The sequence below is a fragment of the Abramis brama genome (genome assembly GCF_963993115.1).
Source record: "Abramis brama genome assembly, chromosome: 9".
NCBI lineage: Eukaryota > Metazoa > Chordata > Actinopteri > Cypriniformes > Leuciscidae > Abramis > Abramis brama.
This window is the reverse complement of record NC_139971.1, coordinates 29,596,881-29,611,373: the sequence shown is the minus strand read 5'-3', so window position 1 is coordinate 29,611,373 and position 14,493 is coordinate 29,596,881. Positions and strand designations below refer to the sequence as shown.

At 38.3% G+C, this 14,493-nt stretch overlaps 1 protein-coding gene across 1 annotated transcript; it reads left to right on the top strand.

The window, feature by feature from the left end:
- The first annotated feature begins 304 nt into the window (after window positions 1-304).
- tspan33b (tetraspanin 33b) lies at window positions 305-14,472 on the top strand. Its single transcript, XM_084124066.1, has 8 exons — window positions 305-485; window positions 2,617-2,674; window positions 2,764-2,891; window positions 4,904-4,978; window positions 5,760-5,855; window positions 9,038-9,166; window positions 13,273-13,434; window positions 14,177-14,472. Exons 1-8 carry the CDS (start codon window positions 390-392, stop codon window positions 14,243-14,245), a joined length of 813 nt encoding a protein of 270 aa, XP_083980192.1. The 5' UTR covers window positions 305-389; the 3' UTR covers window positions 14,246-14,472.
- Window positions 14,473-14,493: the final 21 nt, after the last annotated feature.

The window sequence follows — 14,493 nt, the reverse complement described above, 5'->3', positions numbered from 1 at the left end:
GTGACTGATTCACTGAAGTCTCAAGGTTTCTTTTTCTTTCTCAAAGTGTGTTTATTACCTTAGACAGAGGGGAATATTGTTGAAACTAAACACTGGAAAAGCCCTGTGTTTTGCCTAACTGCAAATTCTTGTCCACACTGGCGATAGAAAACAATGGAACGGAGCTTTTCAAAGCATCCAAAGGCAGCTTTTATGTAACGTGGTGCTCTGGCCATTTCGACAGACACTAAACTATGCGGCAAATCAGTCCACATGTACAGCTGTTGCAGTCCATTTTGGGCAACAGTTTAGCTGCGGACTGAAACCTATTGGCTACATGGTGGATGGCATGTCTGTTTGGCATTGCTGAATTTTTTTTAATCGTCTTCAGCCTCTAAAAATCTGTTAGAATGGATAGGCAGATAAGCCTTACCAGGACGGAAATGTTCTCTTTCGTCAACCCTTGGATTCGGTACTTCCTGTTCTTCTTCAGCTTTTTATTCTGGGTAAGTAAGGCCTTCTGACACCAGCTTCCAAAATGGGTTTTTGTTGAGGGACATGATATTTCCAGGCTGCAGAACATAAGCTCTTTAGCCAGCTTTGAAATGAATAAAACAGGGGGTGTAATTTAGACTCGCTGTCGCAATTGTTCTGCTGCAACCGTAATGTTTTCTACAACATGACTCGTTTCGGAACACTCTATTTGCATACAATTGTAAGGAACTTCATAGCTATGAAAAGTGTAAAAATGCCATTCTTTAGAATGTAATCTCAGAATATGAAGCAGCAGAAGGCTTTAATCCCCCAAAGAAACGTGCAATCAAAACAAAAGCATCTGTTCTCATTCTCCTCTTCTGTTCGTAGTGTTTGTGGTGTGTTTTATCAGTGCATTGACTGTGTGATACAGTCTGCCTGGATCTGCCATTCAAAATAAAGAACTGCTCGCACTGCATTGCCTCACATTATGCTTTCATTCAGGACTCTCAGGCTTCCTGTAAACTTCCCACTGGAACTAATGCATTTATACATCTAATGTGACATTTATAATGACACAAAAGTTTTTTTTTTTTTTTACCAGCAATGCCAACAGGGTATCAGGACCAGCCTATTGGTCAGAGACTGTTATATTTCATATAACTCCAGGAATGCAGTCTTTGTTTAAAAAAAATGATAAAAGTAATAATGTATGTGGAGAAACCAATACAGTCGTGGTCAGAATTATTGGCACCCTTTGTAAATATGATCAAAGAAGGCTGTGAAAATATGTGAAAAAAAGGCTGAATGCATAAAAATATAAATGCATTGTTAAACCTTTTGATCTTTAATAAAAAAAAATTAAAAAAAATCACAAATCAAACCTTTCGTTGAAGTAAAACAAATGAATGTGGGGGGGAAATCACATATGAAATAAAAATACGGCTCCACAATTATTGGTACCCCTAGAAATTCTTATGAGGGAAATATATCTGAAGTACATTCCCCTTCATTTATACAATTTTAAGCACTCCAGGGTGACTAGGAACATGACATTGTCCAGCCATGGCTTACTGTTTCACAAAAAGTATAAATATAAGGTAACATAAAGGCCAAATTCCATTAATCATAAAAAGAATATCACCAAAGAATATAGTGCTGATGCGCAGCAAAAGATTGTTGAGATTCACAAAATAGAAAATGGCTGTTAGAAAAATAGCTAAAGCATTGAAAATGTCCATTTCCACCATCAGGGCAATAATTAAGATCAACACGATTCTATATTGTCTTAATGCATGATGAAGAGGATAGTTTGAGTGGCCAAAGACTCTCCAAGGACCATCAAATAGATGAGTCTTGTCTATATCACCACAAGTTGTTTGGGAGAGTTTTTTAAAGAAAAATCCTCTGCTCTCATCCAAAAGCAAACTCCAGCATATTCAGTTGTCAGACACTACTGGATATTCAAATGGGACCGGATTCAATGGTCAGATGAAACTAAAGAAAGAAAAGCTTTTTGCCAGCAAACCGCACACAGGAATAAAAAAGTTACACATACTGTATGTACGATTAAATAAACTGCTGGATCTTTAATATCAAGGGCCTTTTTTTCTGCTGGAGGTCCAGGACATCTTATCCAGAGACATGGCGAAGTCAAATATTAACAGATAAAACCAAAACTTGACGCCTCTGCTAGAAATCTTATAATCAGCCATGGTTGGATCTTCCATCAGGACAATGATCCTAAACTAACATCAAAATCATCACAAAAAATAGGTCGCTGAGCACAAAATGAAGCTTCTGCCATGGCCATCCCAGTCTCCTGACCTGAACCCTATAGAAAACTGAAGAAGAGAGTGTATCAACATGGATCTGGGAATCTGAAGGATCTGGAGAGATTCTGTATGAAGGAATGGTCTCTGATCACTTGTCAGGTGTTCTCCAAACTCTTCAGGCATTATAGGAGAAAACTCAGAGGTGTTATCTTGGCAAAAGGAGGTTGCAAAAAGTATTGAATAAAAGGGTTCCATTAATTGTGGCCAATGTGTATTAAAGACCTATATGAGTGTGTGTAACTAAAGTGTATAAAGTAACTCCGTTTTGTAACTTTGTGTAGTAGATTATTTTTTCACGTTATTTATTGATGTTTATTAATTTTTTTAGGTATTTTCTCTCCTTATTGTAGCCATTGGGGTATATGCCAAAGCTCAAAAAGCGACAGGTATGACAACTATTTAGTTTGTGTTCCTCAGATGTGTGTGGACCAGTTACGAGGTTAAGACGTTTTCTCTGTTTTTTTTTCCTCCACAGACACAGTGCGTGACACGTTCATCATTGATCCTGCTGTGATTCTCATTGTGGTGGGGGTGGTCATGTTCTTCATCACCTTCTGTGGATGCATCGGAGCTCTGCGGGAAAATATACGGCTCCTTAAAATTGTGAGCAGAAATTTGATTACTACACATATTAACATATTTATTCAAAGTGACTTAAAAATAAGGTTTACCCTTCATCTTTTTCAGTAGTTATAAGGAAGACCAGGGCTAGTTGTCACATGGGGTGTATCTTGGGGACTAAAAGGTTACGATATGATGATACATGTGTCATATTTCAGGGTTATTATGATTATCAAAATTAAAATTGTTAAAAACATTTTTGTTTAATTAAATAAAGCTGAAATACAATAAAATATAAATATAGGTAATTAGATAAAAACTTAAATTCATCAATATTAAAAAATGTTGCCTTGGCAACTAACTGAAATAATGGTGCTTTCAAGTCCTCCTGGGAAGTTCGTATTTACAAGTTGGGAAGTCGTGTTTATGACGTCAGGTCACTTTCGGAGGAAAGTCACTTTCCTATGGTTTTTACTGACAACATGTCCCACATTTGTCTTATTTTTCTCTCTGGGAATTAAGGTGGAAATGTTCGATAACTTCAATAACCCAGTTCGATAACCCTTAAATGTATGAATGTTTTGCCAATCATTCTTAAATATTCCGGTCTTTAGCGACACAGATCTATGTTTAACACGGATTTGATAATATAAAACCCTCCTGATATTAGAGAAACAATTTCAGAATAATAAAATAAGCATATTTTGTTACTTTTTGGAGCTTGGAAGGGTTCAGTTTGAGCAGATGTGTTATACCATCATCACTGTCATCATCAGAGTTCATTTCCCAGTACATTCAGCATCTGGCTCATATTCGCGATCTCAAACATATTCTCAAAACTATCATTTTCAACATCTTCAAAATCAATATTTTGATCACTGACAGCTTCTTCACCAGATCCACCATCAAGAGACAGTGACACTAATGGCGCTTTTCCATTACCAGTACCGCCTCGGCTCGGCTCGCTTTTCGCTCCGTTTTGCATTGCAGATAGTACCTCCACAATAGTACCTGGTCGTCATAGCGACGCCGCAGGAAAATGCCGTGACTTAATCTTCTACGCGAGGCACCCGCTACTCAAACACACGGGACAATGGAGGAAATCGAGTGTATGCTGTTTTTGGATGTTTTTGTTTTTGCTGTTTTTTATTCAGGATACTCCGTCTGGCGCGTGCAATGATGACGCAGTGAATAGTGATGATTCTCTCTGACCAATCAGCAGTCTGCCAAGTTTTCACGTCACATTTTAGTATCGCCTCAGCTCGCTTAGAACCTCGCCGGAGGTGGTACGAAAAAAAGTACCTGGAAGCAGGTACAGGTACAACTTTTACACAGTGGAAAACCAAACAAAGCCGAGTCGAGTCGAGTCGAGCCGAGGCAAGCTGGTACTGTGTAGTGGAAAAGTGCCATAATATTTGATTGCGTTCAGGACTTGCTCTGCAGTAAATCGCTGAGCCATTTCAAGTTTTGCTGATGATACTTCCTATTCTTTTGTTTTCTGCCTGCGGTAACTATGAGTGAAACGTCACTTTGTGTATCAGACATTGCCACCTTGTGGAATAAAGGTGAATTGCACTTATTCAGTCATCAAAGATTAAATTATTGTTGTCAATTAGCATACTTACAGTTACACACCTCGGGTCGTTATAGTGACCCGATACAATTCTTTAATTGAAAGTTATTGACAATTGAAATTAATTGGAAAACAGGCATTCTTTTATAATTTTATTATTTTTTCTTGTTATATTGTTTATAATTAATTGATTGAGGAATACTAAGAAGGTTGATGTCTTACTTTAAAAAATGAATGAGGAGGAGGGTATTGAATGACGTCCCGGGTCACTAAAGACCCCAGGTATGCGTTAAAGTAAGGGTTAAAGTGTCAAAAAATAAACCTACACAGCGAAGCACAAAGAGTAGAACGCGTGACAACTAGCCTCAGTATTCTCTGTACATATATCTGCTATTTATCAGTTAAATTTGATTCTTCATTTAAATAGCAGTTACAAACAATGTTCATTAGTAAGCAAATCTTCTTTCATGTTCCTCTCTAGTTCTCATTTAGTCTCACCCTGGTCTTTCTTAACCAAATGGCCATTGCAATCCTGGGCTTCTTCTACTCTGACCAGGTGAGCTTTCACTTGAAACCACAGTTTATAAACTAGATGTGTTTTCTGCAGCACTGATATGGAATACAGGCTATCACATGAAGTATTTTACTGTTCCGACTCTCATACACTGAGGGCCGTTAAAGATTAATTGTAACATTAGGCTTCAGCTTTTTTTAGGGAGGGTTAACCTCTTCTAGCAGTCATCTGTCTCATGGGATATCAAGTCCATTTAAAAGCAATTCACCATTCACTTCCACTGTTCATCTTACCCGTAACAACAATTCTAGGCTAGCTATAGAGTTTCCTATCGGTCTACTATTTCTTTAATCATTCTAGTGGAATCTTGAAGTTCTACAGTCCAAGAGAAGGTCGTGTGTATTACATCACATTGTACTTCGCAGCACACACCGTTAAACTGGGAGGGCAGTTTAACGATGACGCTTCAAGCATCTTCGCTGCTTAATGATTAAAGAGCTTTGCCACATCAAAGTGGGACCAAATGTTCCGTTTCGTTGGAGGCTTTCTTGGAGTCTTCCTGTTAATGACATTCAGAGGTGCTTGAACATGCCAGCGTTAGAGGAACTGACAGGGGAGAAGGAGAGAGCTCAGGGGGGCCCCAAGAGTTCATTACCACACTAAAGCATATGCTGTTAGAGCCGCCATGGTGAATTAGCGCTGTCGACCTGTCTCCCGTAGCACAATTACATATGCATATACAACCCAGATGTAAGTGTTTGATTTTTAGGTACGTATGGAAATGTATTTGGTGGCTAGATTGTATGAAGTGTCATGTTCACAGACACGCGATGCTCTGGGGAAATTTGTGAAAAAAGCCATTGTGGATTATCGAGATGACCTGGACCTTCAAAACCTAATGGACTACATCCAAAAAGAGGTAGGGGTTTTATTTTGTTCAGACGGTGCAGATTTAAAATGCATCTGGCCATATGCTAAAGCATACCAGGCACCATATGAAGTCATGTGCATTTCTCCAATCAAAAATCAGTATACACTTGCTTTTTTACTGTCAAAATTTTTGTCAAATATACATTTATGGGTTGCATGTTTTTGAATGTTTTTGAAGTCTCACCAAGGCTTCATTTATTTTAACCAAAATACAATAAAAACACTAATATTGTGAAATTTCAAATAACTTTTATTATTATTGTATATTTTAAAATCTAATTTATTCTGTGGTGGCAAAGCTGAATTTTCAGCATCATTACTCCAGTCTTCAGTGTCACATGATGCAAATTTTGCATAATTTTAATATGCTGATTTGGTTAAAAAACAGGTGTGCTGCCTAATTTTTTTTTTGGAAACCTTGAAACTTTTTTATAGGATTTTTTAAGAACAGTACAGTTTTTTTTTGTATCAGTCTTTTGATCTAATGCTTCTGAATAAAATTATTAATTTCTTATAATTTCTATATCATCTGGACCAATGCTACAGTACTTTTGACATTTACGTAGCTTGTCTCAGCTTGGACATTCTGAGAGAAATAAAGCAACTTTTTCATTTTTTTTGGTCAACTCTGCATATTTTATCCCTAACCATAGTGCTGAGATTGGTAAATATAGTAATGTGCAGACATGGGCAGTATTTCAATTAAATGTATTTTAAATACGTATTTAATTACTTTAGTGTATTTTGTCATTTGTATTTTGCAGGTGTGGAAAAAATAAAATGTAGTTTGTAACAAAATATTTTGAGGGAGTGTATTTAGAGTATTTCAAATACTTAAATACTTAAGAAAAATCACCATATGCTTATCACCATAGTAAACGATTTTGCCATATTTTCGGTCTGATGTTGGCAATGGCAATGTCCAGGTTAGATGCACGAAAATCACGTGACACCCTGTAGACCGGGCTCCCTCCAAGAAGTGAATGAGTTTTGAACACAGGAGAAGAAGTGGCGCTGCTCCTCTTAAAAACGGCATTAAAGGGTTAGTTCACCCAAAAATGAAAATTCTGTCAGTAATTACTCACCCTCATGTTGTTCCAACCCCGTAAGACCTTCGTTCATCTTCGGAACACAAATTAAGATATTTTTGATTAAATCTGAGAGCTGGATCACTCCTCCATAGGCTTCTAAGACATTATAACTTGCTGGCCCAAAAAATTTATTAAAGACATCGTTAATATAGTCCAAGTGACTACAGTGGCTCAATCTTAAAGGTGGTATCAGCGATTTCAGGCCCAAACATAAATGTTCACATTCATCTAATCTTACCTAACGATCCGCTAGCTGCCCGCCCCATAAGCATGCCGTCAAAAAAAACGCGCCTCTGTAGGCAGCCTAGGCTCTGAGATTTGCACACAAAAACAGTTGTTTTCACCGACAGGGCCGGGTGTTGTGAGGTTTTGCGCTCGTGCACGGCTGCCTATGACGGCTGCACACAAAAACCTTGCAACACCCGCCCCTGTCGGTGATTGGTTGGAACACTGTTTATTTTGGTTTTGAGTGTTTGGCTAAACCGGGTGAAAACAACTGTTTTTGTGTGCAGATCTCAGAGCCTAGGCTGCCTACAGAGACGCGTTTTTTTGACGGCATGCTTATGGGGCGGGCAGCTAGCGGATCGTTAGGTAAGATTAGATGAATGTGAACATTTATGTTTGGGCCTGAAATCGCTGATACCACCTTTAAGTTTATAAAGCGACGAGAATACTTTTTGTGCGCAAAAAAACAACAAAAATAACGACTTTATTCCACTTTTCATTTCCTTCTCTCTGGGCCTCGAGTTTTTTCACATAGTATAACTGCGCAGCGTGTCTGTGTTGCACGTCACACGTAGGCTCACTATTGGCCGACGCTGGTCATGTGTGTGATGCGTGTGACGTGCAACACAGATGTGCTGCGCTAAAACACTACGTGAACTAACTCGAGGCCCAGAGAGAAGGAAATAAATAGTGGAATAAAATCGTTTTTTTTTTGCGCACAAAAAGTATTCTCGTCGCTTTATAAACTTAAGATTGAGCCACTGTAGTCACTTGGACTATATCGATGTATTAAAAAAGTGAACTAAGTAACTTTTTTATCTTAACCGAACAGCTTCGGAGTCATTGGAATGGTTATATGACTGTTTTCGGGTTGAATGGTGGTCTTCTCGCACCCCTCGAGCGCCTGTGAGACGAAAAACCACCCTTGCAACTTTGGGACGGCGGGCCGCCGGCCGCAGCATCAGGAAGTATCGCGTGATATCAGGTCTCGCGATGTAACAAACTGCTTTACGGCACTGCACACATATAATATCTAAACATTTATATGCTAGCCTTCTGTGTATTATACATACCTCAGTGGACATGGCTCCGTGCGTTCGCCGGGTTCTTTGAAAACAAATGCACATGACCAGCGGGAGAAGATGGGACGAGCCAACAAATTTTGACGACAGTGTTGTCAAATATCTATCCCGAAGCTGTAGGGGGAGCTCTATAGAGAAACCCGCAAGCAAAAAGCGAGAAAACAGCGAAGAAATCGGCAAAGCTGCATAATGCAGCTTTAATACATTTTCTGGGCCAGCAAGTTATAATGCCTTATGCCTATGGAGGAGTGATCCAGCTCTCAGATTTCATCAAAAATATCTTAATTTGTGTTCCGAAGATGAACGAAGGTCTTACGGGGTTGGAACAACATGAGGGTGAGTAATTACTGACAGAATTTTCATTTTTGGGTGAACTAACCCTTTAAGATTATTGTGGGAGTATTTTTGTATTTTCAAAATACTAATTACTTGTATTTTATTTAAATACATTTTTCACATCAGTATTTTGTATTTTATTTTGTTACATTTCATGAGCCAGTATTTGTAGTTTGTAACAAAATAGTTTTTGATGTATTTGTGCCCACCTCTGGTAATGTGAACTCAACACATGCATGGCTCTCAAAATGAGCAAATGTTCTCTTCTAAAATGCAGCACAGTATGTTCTCCTGTCTCTTTAGATATGCCTTCCTCTTTGTCCTCCTCACAATGAAAATTGTCATGAGTCCAGCGGATGGGAGATGAATATGTGGTCTGAGAGACAGTGTCTAAAAATAATATTTTCTCTCTCTTCCTTCCTGGCTGCTCCTTGCAGTTCAAATGCTGTGGCTGGAACAACTACACCGACTGGTCCTGGAACCTCTACTTCAACTGCACCCCGTCAAACCCCAGCACTGAGAGGTGTTCAGTTCCCTTCTCATGCTGCACTCCTCTACCAGAAGAGGTGAGATTAAACCAGCTATACGCAGACCGATCTTTAATTTGCAGTTATGAATAAATAAAAATGGACATACAAATAAGCAGATATGAGATCTGTGTGAAGCGAGGATTCACATGCCGCTTTATGAGTTGCTTTGCACTGGTGCGACTGAAGCTCTAAATCATTATAATTACATTTTAACTTTACAATATTGTTTTATAATACCCTAGTTTCACCCTTTTAAATTTAAAACATTCTCTCAAATGTTCATAGCGGCAACAGATGTACAGTAATGGTTTAATCACCTTGGAAAACCATATATTGGGAGAATGAAAATAACACTGTATATCATTTAAGTTTGGAGTCTGTCAAATATTTTAATTATTAGAAGTCTCTTGTACTCACCAAGGCTGCATTTATTTAATCAAATACAGTAAAAACAGTAAAATTGTGAAACATTTCACAATATATTTTCATATATTTACATTCCTGTATTGCAAAGCTTAATTTTCAGCAACTCAAGTCTCTTCAGAAATTATTCTAATATGCTGATTTGGTACTTAAGAAGCATTAGTTATTATTATTAGTTATAATACTGAGTATTCGCTGAGTTATAGTTAATTTTCGGACGCGTTTCAGAATGGACTTCACTGACAGAGAGAAGGCAGAACTCGCATCATGTTTATTTTGCTTTATTTGGCAAAAAGCACAACACTTTGTTTTTATTGTGAGTATACAAAAAAAATACACACTTAACAGGATCGAATGATGTATGAAACTTGTTTGTAAGATCAAGGTCAACAGAGTATTTTGAGTCTCTTTTGCACTGATGAGAAAAAAAGCGAGCCTATCGCGCTGGCGCGACAGTCGACCCCAGGGGGTTAATGTTAAAACCGTTGTGCTGCTTAATATTTTTTGTGGAAACCATGATACTCTCACGCTGAGTGGCTGTAATGAAGCGCACGGCGATGGAGAATTCAAAACAGTCTTTAATAAACACAATCCAAAGGGTAGATACAGGAGATAATCTGAGAAAAAAACTCACAACCACTATAACAGAAACAAGACTGAACAAAGAACTGAGAAAAACGAAGGGCTTAAAGTCGGCATTAAATCAAATTTGACCCTCTTTACTTTGTTAGCGCACATTACTAGTCTTGTGGTGAACAATTTATCTGTGCAAGTTGATAAAAAAATGGCCTTCCTTCTTTGATGACGTGTTTGACGGCTTGAGTAGAACATCCCCTTCAACTGTCAGTCTGCTGAGAGCTTTGACAGCAAGCTGAATGGAACGCCCACTTTTCCTGATCCAATCAATTCCCAGCGGGAAAAAAACAAGCCACACCCTGTATTTTTCTCACCCAGGCGTTTCACTAGGAAAGTACGTCACAATCCAGAAGTAAAGTCGGTCGCAAGTTCCGCTTCACGGTGACTTTAAATACACAGGCTGCGTCCGAAACTGCGTACTCTCTTGAGTAGGTTCTTATTTTGAATAACTAATTACTTCGCGACCACTAAAAACGTACGTTCTATATAGTATGATATGTTAATGTAAACTGGATGTACTACATTTGCCATGTTGTCATTATCATGTGACCTACCAGCATCAGTTACGTCGCTTCACTGAAATTCACATATCCTCTCCCGTGACCTCATGGGATAGTAAAGTGTCCATCATATACACACTTCAAATTCCCATCGGAACTAGTAGGTCATCCGGGTACTTTTTGCCTACTCTTTTATGAGTACTGTGAATGAATTCGGACATAATTAACACAACTAAGAACAGTTAACACAACTGATGAACTAATTAGTAACCAAGGAAAGTAACTAGTGGTGGGAAAATGGGAACAAAGGAAACAGGTAAGAGATAAACCAGAACAGAACAAACATGTGACAGATAAATCTTTTTGAAAATCAATTGTGCATACACTGAAATTGGACACCTAAAGCATACTAATGATTTGCTGGAAAGTTTTACTACTACAGCTCATATATAGCTCTTTCTAAGTTTCATTAAAAGAAAATTCTAAGAAATAAGAATTTTCACCTAGTGGATGATAAAACCAGTGGGAAACCAGTGGACCCAAGCCACATAAGCTTATAGGACCCAAAACATCATAGAGACTTACTGGTCCATGTTAAAAGAGCCCACCTTCAACTAACCTCCCACCCCCAAATATATCCTAGCAACAGCACAGCAACATGCTAACAACCACTCAGAACGCTTTAGCCACTGCAAAACACAGGCAACCCACCTAAAACACTCTAGCATCTAGGTGGCGAGCGTAGCACATGCAGACAAAAACCATGTTAACTGTATGTTATACAGTTCAGTTATACAGTGATCCTTCATTTTGATCCTTTATTTCAACACAATCCCACCCTTTTTGTTCTCAGTCTTTGTAGTGTAGCATTAGCGCAAAGGCAAAGTTGTATTATTTTTCATCTCATCAGCTCAGCAAAACTGTATGCGCTCATTGGTTTATTGCACTCTGCAACAAAGTGCCATGGAAGACGGATTCAGAGTGTCCTTTGGGCCTTCATCTTTAACGATGATGGCCTGCACCGCTAATTACAACCCCTGTTATAAAAGCTTTGTGAAGTTAAACAGATTGGGTTTACCAAATGTATCAGTAATTCAAAGTTTCAATTTCTACACAGTTGTCATAGCAGCAATTTGAGAAGAATTGATGTGTTCTGAATTGCTTTCTTGCCTCTAAAGGCAGCATATGACCGAGCGATGGCATTTTGGCATGACGTCCAAAGCAGCTGCTTGGCTGAAATGCTAAATGTGTGCTTCAGTTCAATCCGTGAGACGTGTCTAAATGCTGATAAGATACTCAAACAGAACATAGATCACCGATATAGAGCGACTCCTTGGCAGACCTAAATATTATGGTCTCTGTTCCCTTGGCAAATGTCTACGGTGATTGCTGGATAAACACTCTCTAAACAGGTCAGAGAGAACGAAATGCAATTCTTTCAAACAAAAACAAAAGGAAATTGAGGAACTATGCTACATTTATGATGCAGACGGAGAAAAGATGTTTGGTTTATGGGTTTAATTGTCTTACAGTATTCAAACATGTTGTTTGAAGCAAAAGGAATGACAAAAAATGCTGTGATTCATCCAAACAGCTGTTCACATGGAGCCAATGGCACTTCTCTATGGCAGGGCAGATGCTATGAAAATGAATCATGGCATTATTAATGGTGAGCTGTTCAGGGATGCATAACCATCAACACAAAATATACTTTTGGAAATGCTGTTGAAAGTGGTATTTTATCCCCGTTCAGACACAAAAATGATCTTTCATGTGTAGTTTTTTTTTTTTTTTTTTTTCAGTTATCAGTGATGAATACTGAAAGCTGTGTAAAATCTCTGTAGAAAGGTCTTTATAATTAGACCACACAATGTTAAGTAAATTCCTGGTGCAAATATTCAATTGAAAACTGCATACGTCTATAGATATGACCGTGACCTGCATTCTACACCAGCAACCCACAAAACAAAAGGGAATTCAACACCCGCAGGATGTCAGAAAGCATGGTGAAATGCTCACACTAAAGTTGTAAAAAGCTGAAGGGGAAATGACTGGCCCTGACCCATTAGATTACGTAGGACACAGTCGAGTCAAAAGATCCAGCTGTTCTGGGTAGGTGTCAAAAACTGCCTATGGTTGTAGCATTGAACATGCAAAATACCAGACTAAATGAATGAGAAAAAATCATTAACAGAATCAAAAGCACCAAGAAACTGTACAATTTACTTCATGTACACGTGTACTTCTTTTCGGGACACTTTTATGCAGTTGCTAATGTGTGCAGGTGTTTTTACTGTGCTAAGTAGTATTTTGGGTGGTTGGTTGCTTACTGGTCCAGAATCTCCCCAGATAATATTCTGGTCCCTAGAAATATGGCAAAATATGCATAGTATTAATGGTGTTGCTCATTTGAGCAAAACTATTAATTAATCACGTTTGTATGTGTAAACTATGGATTTAAAAGGAGAGCAAACATGACACGGATGAGGCTAAAACATTACTGCCCCCTGCTGCTTAAAGACTAGTAACATCTGAAGAGACAAAGCAGTAACGACAAAAACATCTTCTCTTTTACTCTTTCAGACTGTGATCAACACCATGTGTGGCTTTGGGGTTCAGACACAGAACTATGTGGACGCCACTAAATCTATCTATCCGGTGGGCTGTGCAGACAGAGCTGTAACATGGATTGAATCTCACCTGATGTTAGTTGGGGCGCTGACTCTGGGTCTCGCTTTACCACAGGTAACATTCAGTTAAATGATTTCAGTTTCTCAAAACGCTTGGGGTCTTCTAATTATGGGTGCTAATTGGTCAGTACAGCAGAAATAAGCATTGTACTGAATAGGGTGGTGCAGCTGTGATGTCAAAACCCGGAAGACTAATTTTCCAGTGGTTCCCTCAAAATTTGAAGGTCGTTGCGGTGGTAAACATATGTTGATGATACTTGGACGTTTTGTTCTACACAAAACACACACACCCCAAACATTTTTTTTTTTTTTTTTTTTTATAAACACAGATTCAAAATTCACATTTTTTAAATAGGTGTGTGTAATTTACCTCATTATAAAAACTCCACTGGTGAATTACTCTTCCGAGTTTTGAAGTCATGGCAGCTTGCCTTTGTTAATCAATATTAACCATTACACATAAATATTGACTATTGCTAAAGCTACACGGTTTAACTTTTTTTTGTTTGAATTTAACTGAAATAATGAGAAAATACATCATAATGTATGTTTGTGACCTATCTAATCATTTATATATTTGAGGATAGGCCTATAGATAGACAACCTGAATTATACACATATATCCCCTTTTAAGATTGTGGTCCTTTTGAAATTAGTATATGCTTATTCCATATAATTCAATGCAATGCACTGCATTTCCATTCATACATTTTTCAGTGGGTGTTGGGCAGAAACTGAAATTATGATCCTCTCTCGCACACTGCTGTCCTGACACAATTCTTCTGTTTGATCTATAGATCGCAGGCATCGTTCTGTCTCAGATCCTCATTTCTGAGATCCAGAAAGAGATCGGATCCGTCTTGTAGAGGCAGCGGACGGTCACAGCATACCTGCAGTTCTGCCAAACTCTCTCACACACTGGAGTGATGCTTCCATTCTGCAACGACTGCTCTCACACTTACAGCACGTTTTCCTCTCAGTTTCCTTTCACTCTGCCTCGGAGCATTTTCTTATTCATTTTCTATTTTGGTTTATATATTGTTGTTATTTGCTAAAAAAGAAAAAGAAAAAAAGTAAAGCTTCTATTTGTAAAGCTTGTGGAATTGTTTGTTAT

What these genes read in the sequence shown, in the direction of transcription:
- tspan33b (XM_084124066.1), top strand. Translation starts at nt 390, where the DNA reads ATGGATAGGCAGATAAGCCTTACCAGGACGGAAATGTTCTCTTTCGTC. An exon ending in CAAAGCTCAAAAAGCGACAG is followed by an intron (nt 2,675 to 2,763) that starts GTATGACAACTA and finishes TTTCCTCCACAG; the next exon opens with ACACAGTGCGTGACACGTTC. An exon ending in GCTTCTTCTACTCTGACCAG is followed by an intron (nt 4,979 to 5,759) that starts GTGAGCTTTCAC and finishes TCATGTTCACAG; the next exon opens with ACACGCGATGCTCTGGGGAA.